This window comes from Lepisosteus oculatus, chromosome 3, assembly GCF_040954835.1.
Source record: "Lepisosteus oculatus isolate fLepOcu1 chromosome 3, fLepOcu1.hap2, whole genome shotgun sequence".
In the NCBI taxonomy this organism is placed as follows: domain Eukaryota; kingdom Metazoa; phylum Chordata; class Actinopteri; order Semionotiformes; family Lepisosteidae; genus Lepisosteus; species Lepisosteus oculatus.
Genome location: NC_090698.1, coordinates 6,892,660 through 6,905,378, shown reverse-complemented (window position 1 = coordinate 6,905,378; position 12,719 = coordinate 6,892,660). Strand labels below are relative to the sequence as shown.

General features: G+C 51.6%; 2 protein-coding genes across 3 annotated transcripts; both read left to right on the top strand.

Moving 5' to 3' along the window:
* Positions 1-845: 845 nt before the first annotated feature.
* asgr1a (asialoglycoprotein receptor 1a) lies at positions 846-7,695 on the top strand. Of its 2 annotated transcripts, none has more exons than XM_069186529.1 (10): positions 846-996; positions 1,274-1,348; positions 2,140-2,245; positions 2,709-2,831; positions 3,279-3,374; positions 3,744-3,815; positions 4,190-4,282; positions 5,373-5,524; positions 6,372-6,481; positions 7,386-7,695. In XM_069186529.1, the coding sequence occupies exons 3-10, from the start codon at positions 2,176-2,178 to the stop codon at positions 7,531-7,533; spliced, it is 864 nt and encodes a 287-aa protein (XP_069042630.1). In that variant the 5' UTR covers positions 846-996; positions 1,274-1,348; positions 2,140-2,175; the 3' UTR covers positions 7,534-7,695. The 2 variants fall into 2 exon arrangements, with proteins under 2 accessions (XP_069042630.1, XP_069042629.1); XM_069186528.1 differs by having other exon boundaries at positions 1,173-1,348.
* A 93-nt stretch (positions 7,696-7,788) lies between these two features.
* Positions 7,789-11,279, top strand: LOC102686116 (BTB/POZ domain-containing protein KCTD21-like). The gene has a single exon (XM_015340698.2). The coding sequence runs from the start codon at positions 9,336-9,338 to the stop codon at positions 10,164-10,166; it is 831 nt and encodes a 276-aa protein (XP_015196184.1). The 5' UTR covers positions 7,789-9,335; the 3' UTR covers positions 10,167-11,279.
* The last annotated feature ends 1,440 nt before the right edge of the window (positions 11,280-12,719 follow it).

The following is a 12,719-nucleotide window of genomic DNA, read 5'->3' as shown; positions in this document are numbered from 1 at the left end:
TGGATATGTAGGGAGGCAGAAAAGCACAGCGTAGTTCAGTATGATTTTAAAACACGTTTTTTATGAACAGCCATCTGGTGAGCAAGCAGAGAGACACTGTGTTCTCTCATTACTCAGCATAAAATGCACAAGTGCATAGAGTGCATTTTATAAGCCATAAATGTTGCAAGTTGGATAAGGATACAACATACTGTAAATTTACACACAGAATGTAAAAGGGTTAAACATGGTACAATTATAAACACCAGCACAGAATTGAAATTCTTCTTTCCAGTTCTTGGACAGTGTTGCATACTCTTTTAGTCAGGTAAACAAAGATTCCTTAGACAGGCAGCTCTTTCTTTAACATGAAGAAAGCTAGGTACATCCCAAAACCTACAAAGACATACAGAACGAACCCTACAAACAGCTGTCACACCTGACTGTCTCTCATCTGGGTTCATTGTCAGACATTAATGTTCTTGTGGCTGGCAAGTCTGCTTCTGCCCTTATGAAGTAGGCAGCATTCCAAGACATGAAGACACAGAAGCTGGTTGCAACTCCACTGAAGCTCTTTCAGAGCTCATCCCCAGAAAACAAGACCAAACACACAAAACCTGCATACAGCTGGCCCGCTTTGGGATCCAGATTGAATGAATATATGAGCTCCTGATCCACTACTGCCACAAGACTGGATAACATGGGGAAGAGCAGATTAAAGCCTGTGAGAGGAGTAAAGAGCTTTTCCTTAATTAAACTTGGGGGGTGGCTCCCAAAAATGCATTTCGCCTGTGTGCTTTTGCAGTTGAACCCTGGTCCTGTTTGCTCTGCGGTCTGTGTACACAGGTGGAATATTTGCTGCTCAAAGTACATCATGCTGCATGTCCCTGCTGCAGCCAATCTGGCACGGACTGGAAACCCACAGCCCTGCTGAAGCCAGGCTTCTGACCACAGTAAAACTGCTGTGCTTGCCTCCTGGCAGGAGACCGTGCCTTGGCCCGGGACAGGACAGGACAGGTGGGTGAAGCACAGATCTGTCTCTAGAGTTGTCCCACCGAACTCCAAACCCGCAGGGGATCTTCTTGCAGAAGAGCAAAGCAGGACCTGCCCCTGGGACTTTTCTTTACTAACTTAATTGCCCGGGTGGCACAGAGCTCTGCTCATCAAACCTCAAAAGGTCTTCTGTGTTTCAGATTTTCCTCGAGACCTCAGATTCAGACGTTATTGGATGTGGGGGGCAGAGCTGCTGATAGCTCGAGAAGAACCGCTTGTCCCTGTTTGACTCTTTTCTCAGGCGCGGAGAAGCTCTGAACAGGTGCCAGACGCCCGCTGGGTGTGCCCCTCTGGCCGGGCGTGTTGAATCTTCACGGTAAGATCGCTCTGGAGTCGCCAGTTTCAGCTGGACACTGGGCACATGTGACGGCACATTGCCCTGCTCTCAGCGGATGGTCCAGTGCTGAGAGTGAGGATTTCAGCTTATCCAGAGTGATCCCTGGATAAGGCACCTTCTTCGTACTTCGAAGGCTTTACTTGTGATTAATGAATACTTGTACTCTGGTGAGGCCGCTGAATAAATTAGTAAGGTTAGTACTGTTGTGTCATACAAATGAAGGAGTCCAGGTGTCTGTGTCGGAGAAGTCTCTTTATTACATATGCATATGGGAGACTGGCTTTTAGGAACTGGACTCGAAAATAAGTAACTAAAGATGGTCTTTTATACCCAAGAACAAACAACCTAAAGTGACACTGCCCCTTATAGTTAGTAATACAGAAGTATGTCTATATATGGATATACGTCACATAAGTTCATGTGAAGATTAGTGAAGAAAACTGTTTAGCGCACCACCCATATAACTTTGTCTCCGTGAGCTTACCTAGTAATACATGACAAACTGCTCAAATGTACAAATAAGCAGAATTTCCCTGGATACATTTATAATGAACATGCAGAATAAGCATCTTACTGTATAAATTAGATCATATCTTTTGGCTTATTGACAGGCACAGGTTCCTCTTTATGTTCTGGGCATAAAACCAACGTTAGAACACACAAGTCTTGTACATATTTTGTTCCTGCAGTACTTTAACAGGGTCTACGGTGAGTCTCACTTGAGCTCACCCAAAGCAGACTGCTCTTTGAAGAGCTGCTGTCCTCTCTAGGTGTTTTCCAGGGAACGGATCTGGAGCTGAGCCTCCATGGCTGACGAATATCAGGACGACTTCCAGGCTGTGGACACCCAGGAAGAGAACGCCTTCTGGAGGAAAGGTTTGAGGAACGGGGTGGGGTGGTGGAGGAGCTGGTGTGTGAGGGTGACATTTTGTGGGTGTGTGTGTGAAGGTCAGTGTTTCAGGGGTCACTGTGTGGGCGTTCGGAGTGTGAGGGTGATATTTTGTGGGTGTGCGTGTGGAGGTCTGGGTTTCAGGGGTCACTGTGTGGGGGTTCAGACTGTGAGGGTGATATTTTGTGGGGGTGTGTGTGGAGGTTGGTGTTTCAGGGGTCACTGTGTGGGGGGCTCAGAGTATGAGGGATATATTATATGGGTGTGTGTGAAGCTCAGTTGTTCTGAGGTCACCGTGTGGGTGTGTGCATGAAGGGTCAGTGTGTAGCAGGTCAGCATGTCAAGGGTGAGAGCCTGAGACCCTCACAATCCGGAGGGTCAGAGCGTGACAGTTTAAGGCTCAGCCTCCACCTGTGCTGGATCAGCTGGGGCTCTTTGTCTGTGTTGCAGAGATGGGGGCTCGGGTGGTGCAACATTCCAGGTTAGCCGCCAGGACCTCCTGGGCGCTCTGGGGCCTCCTGGCCCTGAGTGCCACCGTCTTACTGGCCATCATCATCGCCGTGTCTGTCAGCAGTGAGTACAGCAACACAAGCCTTCTGGCTCTGCAGCTCCTGCAGTCTATCCACATTTACCAGGATACAGTGTGCTGGGCGGGAGAACAGCTTGAGTCATGTGTAGGATCACAATTAGGGCAGGGTTCATGGTCAGTACTGGGGGGAGGGTTAGCATTAGGACTAGTGTGACTGTTAGGTTAAGAACCGAAGCAATGCAGGGATTCAGGAGTAAGTCTGGTTTAGGGTAGAGGTTGTGGAGTGGATTTGTGAAGCAGGGTTGCAGAGTTTAGTGGTTGGAGCTTAGTGTTCGGAGCTATTTTTACAGAAATATGTAAGGCACTAAAAGTAAAACTCCACAACCTCAAAAATAGATCTTAGGCTCAGGTAAGGCATAACTACTTGGATAAAGATGATATCTTTCCATCTTAGAAATGGCATCTTTTCCTGCGGGATTTGTGTTTTGCAGATGCCAAAATGAGCAGGAGGATCATTGCTCTGGAGGGCAGCGTGGTCAACTTCAGCTCTTCTGTCAAGGCGGAGCTGCAGGCTGGGAGAGCCACAGGTGCGCCAGCCTCCGTTATGAAGAGTGGGCGTGGCAGAGGTCCGGCCCTGAGCTGGCAATGGTTTGGCAGTGAGCTTGCCCTGACCCAACTCTGGGTAGGAAGAAGGCAGAACTTCAATTTAAGGACACATTGAGCAATCTGACATTGTGTATTGAGCTGTAATTGCAGGCACTATGTGCACAGGGGTCTTGAAAAAGAAAGAATTCAAATTAAATTTGCCGATAGTGCTGCAGTACAGTACATCCAGTGATGGTCCTGTAGTATTCCTACACTGAGAGACAAACAGATACATAGCTGGATAACTACTGTAAGTAATAAGTATTTAATCTGTTATTAATCAACCAAATGTTGTGTATGTGCTCCTCCAGACCAGGAGATTCAAGGGGAGATCAATAAGCTGAAGGTGTCCACACTGACCACAGAATCCCAGCTGAGCCTTGGTATGTCTTGATCCACGATCCCGTGATAGTCGGCCATCAGGTCAAGATTAGGCTGAGACAGACTGTACATTGGAAGAGTTTGTGCTATATATTGATTTATTTCACACTGACAGGCACTAGTACTCTTGGTGCGTTACTCTGGCTCCTCTAGAGGGTCTCACAGACAGCCTGGATCCCTGGTCCTCATGATGGATCATCCTTGCTAGGCATCTTAAAACGCTGGCTAACCCCAGCACTAATTAAGATGGGTCAGCTTGATTAAGTAGGTGAGAGCTGGAACAACAGGGGGAGCAGGAGATCCTGAGCTCTGCAGGTCCAGGACGGGAGGGGTATACGTCAGGGCCGAGGTCTTCACAGCTGCGCTGTCGTTCCAGTGGGCAGAGCGGTGACGGCTGTGAACGAACTGGACACGCTGAAGTCGATGGTCTTCCAGGTGAACTGCATTCTGGATAAAATGAAGAAGAACAGTAAGTCACTAAGATGTGTAGAGCGTGAGGCTAAGGGCAGAGCCCTGCATGTTGGAGACGTGCTCCTCCGGTCTTGACATCAGAGCGCTCTTCACCACCTGAGCTATACATGTCTTCCCATTTCCTGAACACTGGCATCAGGCCCCGCATGGGGCACAAGGCTACTGCACACTGCGCTTGGACTGAATACTGCTCCACACATACACTATCACTGGCATGGCTGCTCCAGTTAACATGGCAGCCGTGTATTATCGTTTCCGTCATGCTCTTTAACTTATTAATTACCAAAGGGTGGCACAGTGGAGTGTCAGTTTACGCTCTGGGTCCTGGGCTCAATTCTAGCCCTCGATCTCTTCTGTGTGGAGCTTGCATGTTCTCCTTGACATCAGGGTAGTTCAGCCCCAAACCCTGTATTTGAATGGCAGGCTGCAACTTGCTGTGACTCCTGCCCAGAATAAGCGACTTTCTGATAATGGATGGGTTAATTACCCAATAATTTACCCAGAGATAGCCGGTTATCTTCACAAGCTGTCAGAGAGCAAAACACAGGCTGAGCCTTCACAGACATGCCCCCCAGTCTGCCCTAGGACGGGGGATACAGATTTCTCGGGTTTCACCCATGCTTTAAAGCTCGGCTCATTCAGTACATAAATGGGGTGTGAGTGTAAGAAAGGGGAAGAGCCAATTCGACTGTTCTGGCCTGTTTTGCAGTTGGTAGCTATTTCATCTGAGTAGGTCCTCCAGTTCTTTCTTGAACGAATGCAGGGTGTCGGCTTCTCCAGCATGGCTGGGCGGCTTCTTCAAGACCCCCACAGCCCTTTGAGCAAAATAAGTGCCCCCCGTTACTGTTCTCGGTTTGAATCGCACTTCGTAGTAGTTTCCACGTGTCCTTTAGTTTGTGCGTCACTGTTTATTCCGAAGGCCGGCAGGGAGACCCTGTCCCCGCCTTGGGGGGTTTTGAAATGCTTCAGACGCAACGCCTGTGTGACCCCAGACTCACCCTGACTTCACTGCGCCTGGCCGTGGCACCGAGCCGGGACCCGCGGGGCTCTGCCCTGACCACTGCCCCTCCCCTGCCGTTTTTCTGCAGTGACCACGGCAAGCTGCTGTCCAGACGGCTGGGTGTACTTCTCAGACAGCTGCTACTACATCTCCACCGAGGGCCTGTCCTGGGATGCGGCCAAGGATTACTGCTCCAGCAAGTCCTCCTCACTGGTCATCCTCAACAGCGAGCAGGAGTGGGTGAGTCACACAGAGCTCGCTGACCCCAGGTTGGAGGACATGCTCATACAGTATTAGAGGGGAGCTGCATTCCCAATTTCTCAGACCGGTTATTAAACCCTTAGTAACAAGAGAAATGAATTGATGGTATAGAAAAAATGTGCAAATGTCAAATTGAGCACAAAATTGTGAACTTTGTGATAGTACTGTATGGTCGCCGTGTTGTCACCAACACCCCACGAGTTCAGTCCAGTTCCCACGAACTGGAACGTGTGAAGCAGCCCTTCCTGCTCGCTAGTCCCTGTCATGACCGATGTGCCACGCTGTACAGTATGAGCAAATAAACACAGGTTGTGCAGCAGTTCGTTGCAAGTTAACAAGTAAGTTGTATTTGTTGGCAAAAATATCTCCCAAGCCGAGAGCAATATTTCTATTCGATTAAAAGAGATTTCACAAACCTGCTTGTTTACAATGTTAAAGGGCCGCAATAAGTCACAGAATCTGTTGTTGCCTCCTTCTGAATCACAGAATACGAATGTAAATTGGAGGTTTTACATGTTACTGTGTCCATTTTACTTTATTGCGGTTTGAAACGCACGGATCAATGCTGATTCTTACTAACCCCGAAATATAAAAATAGCATTGCAGTTCCCCTTTAGCTTTTTGCTAAGCTGTTGATCTTTATACTATTACAATACAATTTCCTTAGCTCAGTGTCCATATACCTCTGTGCCTGCCGGTGTCACTGGTATCATTCAGTGTGTGTCGCTGTGTCTCTGTCTATCAGGGTTTGTGATTGAGTCGTGCTATGATGGTGTTTTTTCTTATGGCATCCTTACGCCTCTCTCTGTTCCTCGTGGTGTCTCAGAGGTTTGTTGCTGGAAAAACCATGCCCAGATTTTACTGGATCGGTCTCACGGATGAGAGGACAGGCAAGTGGGAGTGGGTGGATGGGACACCCTATGTCCTGGACCGCAGGTGAGCACCCTCCCCCTGTTCGTTCACCTTCGCCCCCCTCTCGCTACGTTCAGTTCCTTACAGTGTAGCTCAGTGGGGAGGAGAAGCCCTCACACGCCACAAGAACCACAAGTAAAGTGGTCTGTAACCTCTGGAATGATGCTAGGGCTCTGCCCTGCGCTGCTCGCACACAGCTGAAGTTGGGTGGCCTCAAGACAGAGTCATGCTCCTCAGTGAGCCTGGTGACCCACGCAGGGCCCGCTGCTGGTGTTCAGGGAGAAGGATAATAATCATTAATAACAATTCATTACATTTACTGTATATAGCACTCTTCTGGACACTCAAAGCAGTAAATGGGATCCCCTCCACCACCAGTGTGCAGCCCCACCTGGATGATGCAACCATAATGCACCAGTATGCCCACCACACACACCAGCTCTCAGTGGGGAGAAAAACAGTGATGAAGCCAGTTCATAGATGGGGATTAGTAGGGGGCCATGATTGGTAAAGGCCAGGGGGACATTTGCCAGGACACTGGGGAAACACCCTGGGAGATTTAATGACCACAGAGAGTCAGGACTATACTGTACTGGGGCATTAGGACCCACACAGACCACAGGGTGAGCGCCCCCTGCTGGCCCCACTAACACCTCTTCCAGCAGCAAGCTTAGTGTTTCCCAGGAGGTCTCCCATCCAGGTACTGCCCAGGCTCACACCTGCTGAGCTCCAGTGGGCTGCCAGCGGTGAGCTGCAGGGTGATAGAGCCGGTGGAGTGGCTGACCTCTCTGAATCTGAGGTGGTGAAGTGTGGTGGGGGAGTCGGTTCCCCCTCTGCTTCCTGCAACAGGAAACAGGCCAACCCGTCGGCATGGCGACGCCGCACACTCACTCCCCCCGGGCGCCGCGCTCTTCTCCTGTCCCCGCAGGAAGTGGAGGCCGGGCCAGCCCGACGACTGGACGGACCACGGCCTGGGCGGCGGCGAGGACTGCGCCCACCTGCACCGGGACGGGCTCCTGAACGACGACCACTGCTCGCGCTCCTACTACTTCGTCTGCGAGGCCCGCGCGGGGTAGCCGTCACCCTGGCGCCCCCCTTGGGTCAGGAGATAAAGGGGAACGCGCCAGAGCCCTCTGCCTGTCTGCTCTGACGACACGTCGTCGGAAGGCGGCGGCTGTGAATTTTGTGTGCCTGTGATGATAAACCATGTAAAAATAATAATAATAATAATAATAATATTTGATTAAGAGTTTCAACAAAACAGCTGGAGCTTCTCTTGAGGGTTTGAGGTTCCAGGGGTGGGGGTGGGGGGTTCAGCTCACACGTGGGGGCTCTACGGCTGTACCCCTCAGGAAGGTGTTTTGCCCAGCTGTGTAAATGGGTACCCCAAAGTGTGAGTCGAAAAAGGGGCAGTGTAACCTCTGTCGGTTGCGTTGGATGAAGGTGCCAGTCTCTCCCACTCTCTCACGCTGTCTGGAAAAGCGCTGTCAGTGTGTCCGCACCGGAGGAGGCTGGGGTGTGCGTTTCCAGGGGCGAACACGTGCCGAGACGAAGATGGGAGATCTGCTGCCCACCTTTGCCCTGTGTGCCCATGGCTGGAGAGGTTCTGCTAATTCCAAAGTCGCCCGGTTCCCTCTCCCCTCATGGCCAGGTTCAGATAATCAGGAAATAAAGAGGGCTGGACGTCCGAGGACAAGACTGGCTCGGTTTTTTGCAACTTCCAACACAGACTCTTCTGAGTGTGCATGGGTACTCTGTCATAACCATTTGGAAACAATTATTTGTGTGTTCTTTAAAGGTTTTTCTTTGGTGAAGGACACAGCCAGTTTTAATTAACTTGATATCTTTGCTAAAGATTTATGTTCAACTCACTCAACGCGCTGTAAAACATTAACAGCGCACAAACAGGACAGGAGAAACTAGTTCTTAACATAATTTCACGGACCTACAGTATGAAAACCCTTAACTATAGTAACGCATACAGAAAATACTATTGAGCGCACAGAAATTAAACATACAAGTGGAAATCTGTGATAAACAAGCCATAATAGCTCTTTGGTAAATGCCTGATAAGGGGAATCAATGTGTCAGGAAACAGCTGTTCAAAAAATGGAAATGGTTAATATCAGGTGAGGATGCACGCAGCGGTCCAGGATCAAACTGGAAACTCCACGCTTGTTCAGGCTGTCGGATTGTAAGAAGGGGCTTTTTGCCATCGTGCTGGCAGACGGCGAGTCGAGCACCGGCACGCGGGACGCGCAGCGCCAGGCTCGCGCACGCTGCCCCCGCCGCGGCCCGTCCGGCCCGGCTGCCGCTTTAAAAGGCGGAACGGAGGCGCAGCGCCGAGTCTCTCCCCCGAAACTGGAGCCCCGGGCGAGCAGCAGGGAAACCGTTTAAATCCCCCCCTCCCCTTTCGGCTCTCTCAGCGACAGCCCGAAATATGCAGCAGTAAACAAACAGAACGAGAAAGAGGACGACGACGACGGCGGCGGCGGCTCCAATCCTGCGGGTCTAATCTGGACGCGCCGTTTTTTTTTTCTCTCTCTTGTTGTTTCGAGCGACAACAACAAGAACAACAAGAACAACAAATCACCATCAAGTCGGTTCCCGAGCTCATTCATTTAGCTGTTGCTGGCTCTGCCGGCAGCCTGATCCTGACGAAACCCGATCTCGGCGTTACGCAACGCCAGTATCAGCTGACCGGCAAAGAAGAAGAAGAAGAACAAGAACAAAAAATAAACAGCGGAAAGCGGGAGAGGAGGGTGCTCCGTGTTGTGAACCCGCCCTGGTTTTTGTGAAGGTGGCCCACATCCTCGCTTCTGGTGACTGCTTTCAGGCGTTAAGGAAGAGAGGGGGAGAGGATCCCGGCAGCGGCAGGATGCTGAATTTAAATAACCCGGACAGCAACGCCCTGCAGGACCCCGTGTCTCTGAACGTGGGCGGCGAGGTCTACACCACCACGCTGGACACGCTGACCCGCTGCCAGGACTCCATGCTGGGCGCCATGTTCAAGGGCCAGCTGCCCCTGCTCCGGGACCGGAGGGGCAACTTCTTCATCGACCGGGACGGCAAGGTCTTCCGCTACATCCTCAACTACCTGCGCTCCAGCAGCCTGGACCTGCCCGACGACTTCAAGGAGATGTCCCTGCTGAAGCGCGAGGCCGACTTCTACCAGATCCGGCCGCTGCTGGAGGAGATCGGGCGGCGGGAGGCGGGCGAGGGCGGGCCGGCCGGCCGCAGCGCCGTGCTGAGCGCCGACGTGGACAGCCAGCTGCGCATGCTGCACTTCAACCTCAAGCGGGCCCCCGAGAACTACGAGCTGTGCACCGTCGCCGTGCGGGTCCACACCGCCAACGTCTTCTGCACCTCCTGCGCCTTCGTCCAGCTCCTCTGCCGGCGCTTCTCCTACCTCCGCGCCCGCGAGGGCCCCCTGGCCCCCCAGCCCGACGAGGGCCGCCCCAACTACCTGCGGCTGGAGTGGACCCCCCGGCCCGAGCAGCTGCCCCCCGAGCAGTACGAGAAGCACCGCTTCCGCGAGCTGGCCGCCGCCGCCCCGCCCCCCCGCGGCAGCCTGCCCGTGCCCGACACCCGGGCCTTCATGGAGGAGGTGCTGAAGCTGGCGCTGGCCGAGGGCTTCCGGGTGGACTCGGTCTTCCCCGACCCCGCCGACATCCTCAACTGCAGGTCGCTGCGGTTCGTCAGGTACTGAGGAGCCGGCAGCTGGCGAAGAGTTTCCAGCCCTCTCGCGGCCCCACCTCCCCCTCAGCTGCGTTCTGCTGCGCTGGGGTTATTAACGACTAACACTGCGGAACTCACTGTGGGAAAAACTCACCCTGTAGCTTTAACTGCGCGGAGGGAGTCAGGGAAAGACCGTGCTGCACTAAGGCGCGTACCCGTACGGACTCCGTCCCTCATCTGTAACGCGGTAACGTTTGAATGCAGAAGCAACGTTGGGCGACGGCATGGTTTTGATGCCCCTCTCTCTCTCGGTGAGGGGAGGGTGCTGGGGTGAGGGTGGGGTGGGGGCTTGTGTTGGCTCGTATGTGGGGCAGAACGAGGGCCTGTGACCTGGCTTTTTTGCCCCAGGCCTCAACGTTCCCCCATCAGCACGGCCGAAGGTGAGTCTTCTGTTCAGACTGTGAGCGTGACGACCTTACCTCCCAGTCTTAATGGCACTTTAGCTGCTCTAACTTACTTGAACTTTAATGCACAAGGTGCTCGCTCTTCTCGCGACCGACGGTAGAGTTTACGGGGAGCTTGTTGCAGCCCAAGCACTCCGGGTCAAGCTCGGCTTGCGGTGGCATGCATTTGTCAAGGCAGACCAACCTTTAACGATTTCTGAGTGATTTTCGGGGGAAAGTGGAGGCGGATCTGGTGGGGGGTGCTGATGGCTGGAGGAATGGCACCCCCTGCTGGGGAGCAGGGGCTCCTGCATGTTTACATAGTTCTCAGCAAGTGCCTCTTGTCCAATGCGAAGTCTCTGCTCCAGCCTCTGACATGCTCTTCTGGAGAAGCCATGGGAGCTGACTTCGCCTCGCCGAGACCGGTTCTGTTCCAGGTACAAGAAAACCTGGAGTGGATTTTAAGTGCCGTGCCACAGGAGGCTGCCGGGTCCTCTCTGGAACAGGTGGAGTAACGTCATTTGCACCACAGGAAATCACACCTGTGCCTTTGTTCAGTCTTTTGACAACTCTGAGGTTTTTTTTTTGGGTTAAGAGGGTCAAAAACTTTGGTTTTCTTGAATGTTTACAACCGCACTCCATGCTGCTTATTAAACATATTCCTTCTAACATTAATAAATGCAATTTAAAGTGGGGCAGTAGTGATTACAGACTGGATTTTTTTTTCCATAAGAAGCAACTCAGCCCGTGTGCAGGTCTTCTGTGCTGCGAGGAAGTGACTAAGCAGAACCCCGCGCACTGCGCCTGGTACCATTGTGAGATGCACACACAGGGCATTCCCAGGCAGCTGGCTGCTCCGCTCGGCTCTCGCTGCCTGAAAGGCTCGTTGTTATTCCGGCTGGGAGCAGCAGCGCTCAGCTCTTTGTCTTCTCTGGCAGTTTAACAGCCCTGCGTCAGAGTCACAAGACCCGGCTGTCGGATCAGTGCACAGCTCCAGTCCGGCAGGGCCACAGCCTCTGCAGCTTTTCATTTCCCCCTCTGCTCTTAATCGTTAGCTTAACTGGACCAAATTAACACATCAAAATCTCTTGATTTTAAAAGTGATCCTAAAAAAATCTACTGGATTCTGGCCATCAAAGATCTGAGTTGTGCTCATATGGCTTGAAATGAGAGGAAAGCTGCAGTCTTTCTGTATTATTTTAATGAACTAATGACAGTATTTGGACAAAAAGCTGTCATGGTACATCTGTCAAGACACAGCTGCTCTGGTTAATTCAGATGGATTACTCCATTCGAGGGCGGCATGGTAGCACAGTGCCGAGGCCCTGGGTTCAATTCCTGGAGTGCTGTCTGTGTGGAGTTTGTATGTTTTCCCCGTGTTCACGTTGGTTCCTCCCTTGTGATTCTGCATTGGCTAAAGTGGCCAGGAACTGGCTGGCATGAAATCCCACATGAGGGCGAGGGGTTGGTCAGAATGGGCTCTGTGTGACAATCAGACCCAGACCGTGTCTGGATCAGCTGGAAGAGTTAGTGATGAGTGGCTGGGGAACTCTAGTGGTTGTTGATGAAGATCTAGTGCTCACTGCAGAAAGAGATGGCAGAATTGTTGTACTACATATTAATGTGAAGATGGAGAACTGTGTGTTAAGGATGAAGACAAGTTAAGGCGAACTGTGACTAGAAGAGACTGAGAGCTGGGCATTAAGAGTTAAGCATCAGTGTCTGCTTGATTTAAACCGACAGCTTTACCGAACCTTACAGATGGGTGACATGGCATTAAAAGTTGAATTCTCCCATGCCTGCAGATCTAAGACAGAATGCAGAGCAAAGCTGAAGAGCATGAACTGCTGGGCGTCCCAAAGTGAATAGAAACACTCCAGTGCCTGGTGATTAGGGAGGAAAGACAGCAGAGAGATGAAGACCTGTCCTGTCCAAGTATAGACTCAAGGAAAAGGAAGAGGGCCAAGCAGCTGTGAGCGACCCAATGGATGGACTGATCTAGGATCCTGGAGTAGTCTGAAAAAAAGGACAGACTACTTAAATGCGAACAAAAAAAGATGACACGCTGTCGCATAGTAATGTTGCGACTATGGTGACGTGTACCAGTGCCATCACATGTGCAATCATCAATCTTATTCTTA

Excerpts from the sequence above, each read along its gene's own strand:
- asgr1a (XM_069186529.1), top strand. The coding sequence starts at position 2,176 with ATGGCTGACGAATATCAGGACGACTTCCAGGCTGTGGACACCCAGGAA. Across the intron at positions 2,246-2,708 it reads GAACGCCTTCTGGAGGAAAG|AGATGGGGGCTCGGGTGGTG; the intron begins GTTTGAGGAACG and ends TCTGTGTTGCAG. Across the intron at positions 3,375-3,743 it reads GCAGGCTGGGAGAGCCACAG|ACCAGGAGATTCAAGGGGAG; the intron begins GTGCGCCAGCCT and ends GTGCTCCTCCAG.
- LOC102686116 (XM_015340698.2), top strand. The coding sequence starts at position 9,336 with ATGCTGAATTTAAATAACCCGGACAGCAACGCCCTGCAGGACCCCGTG.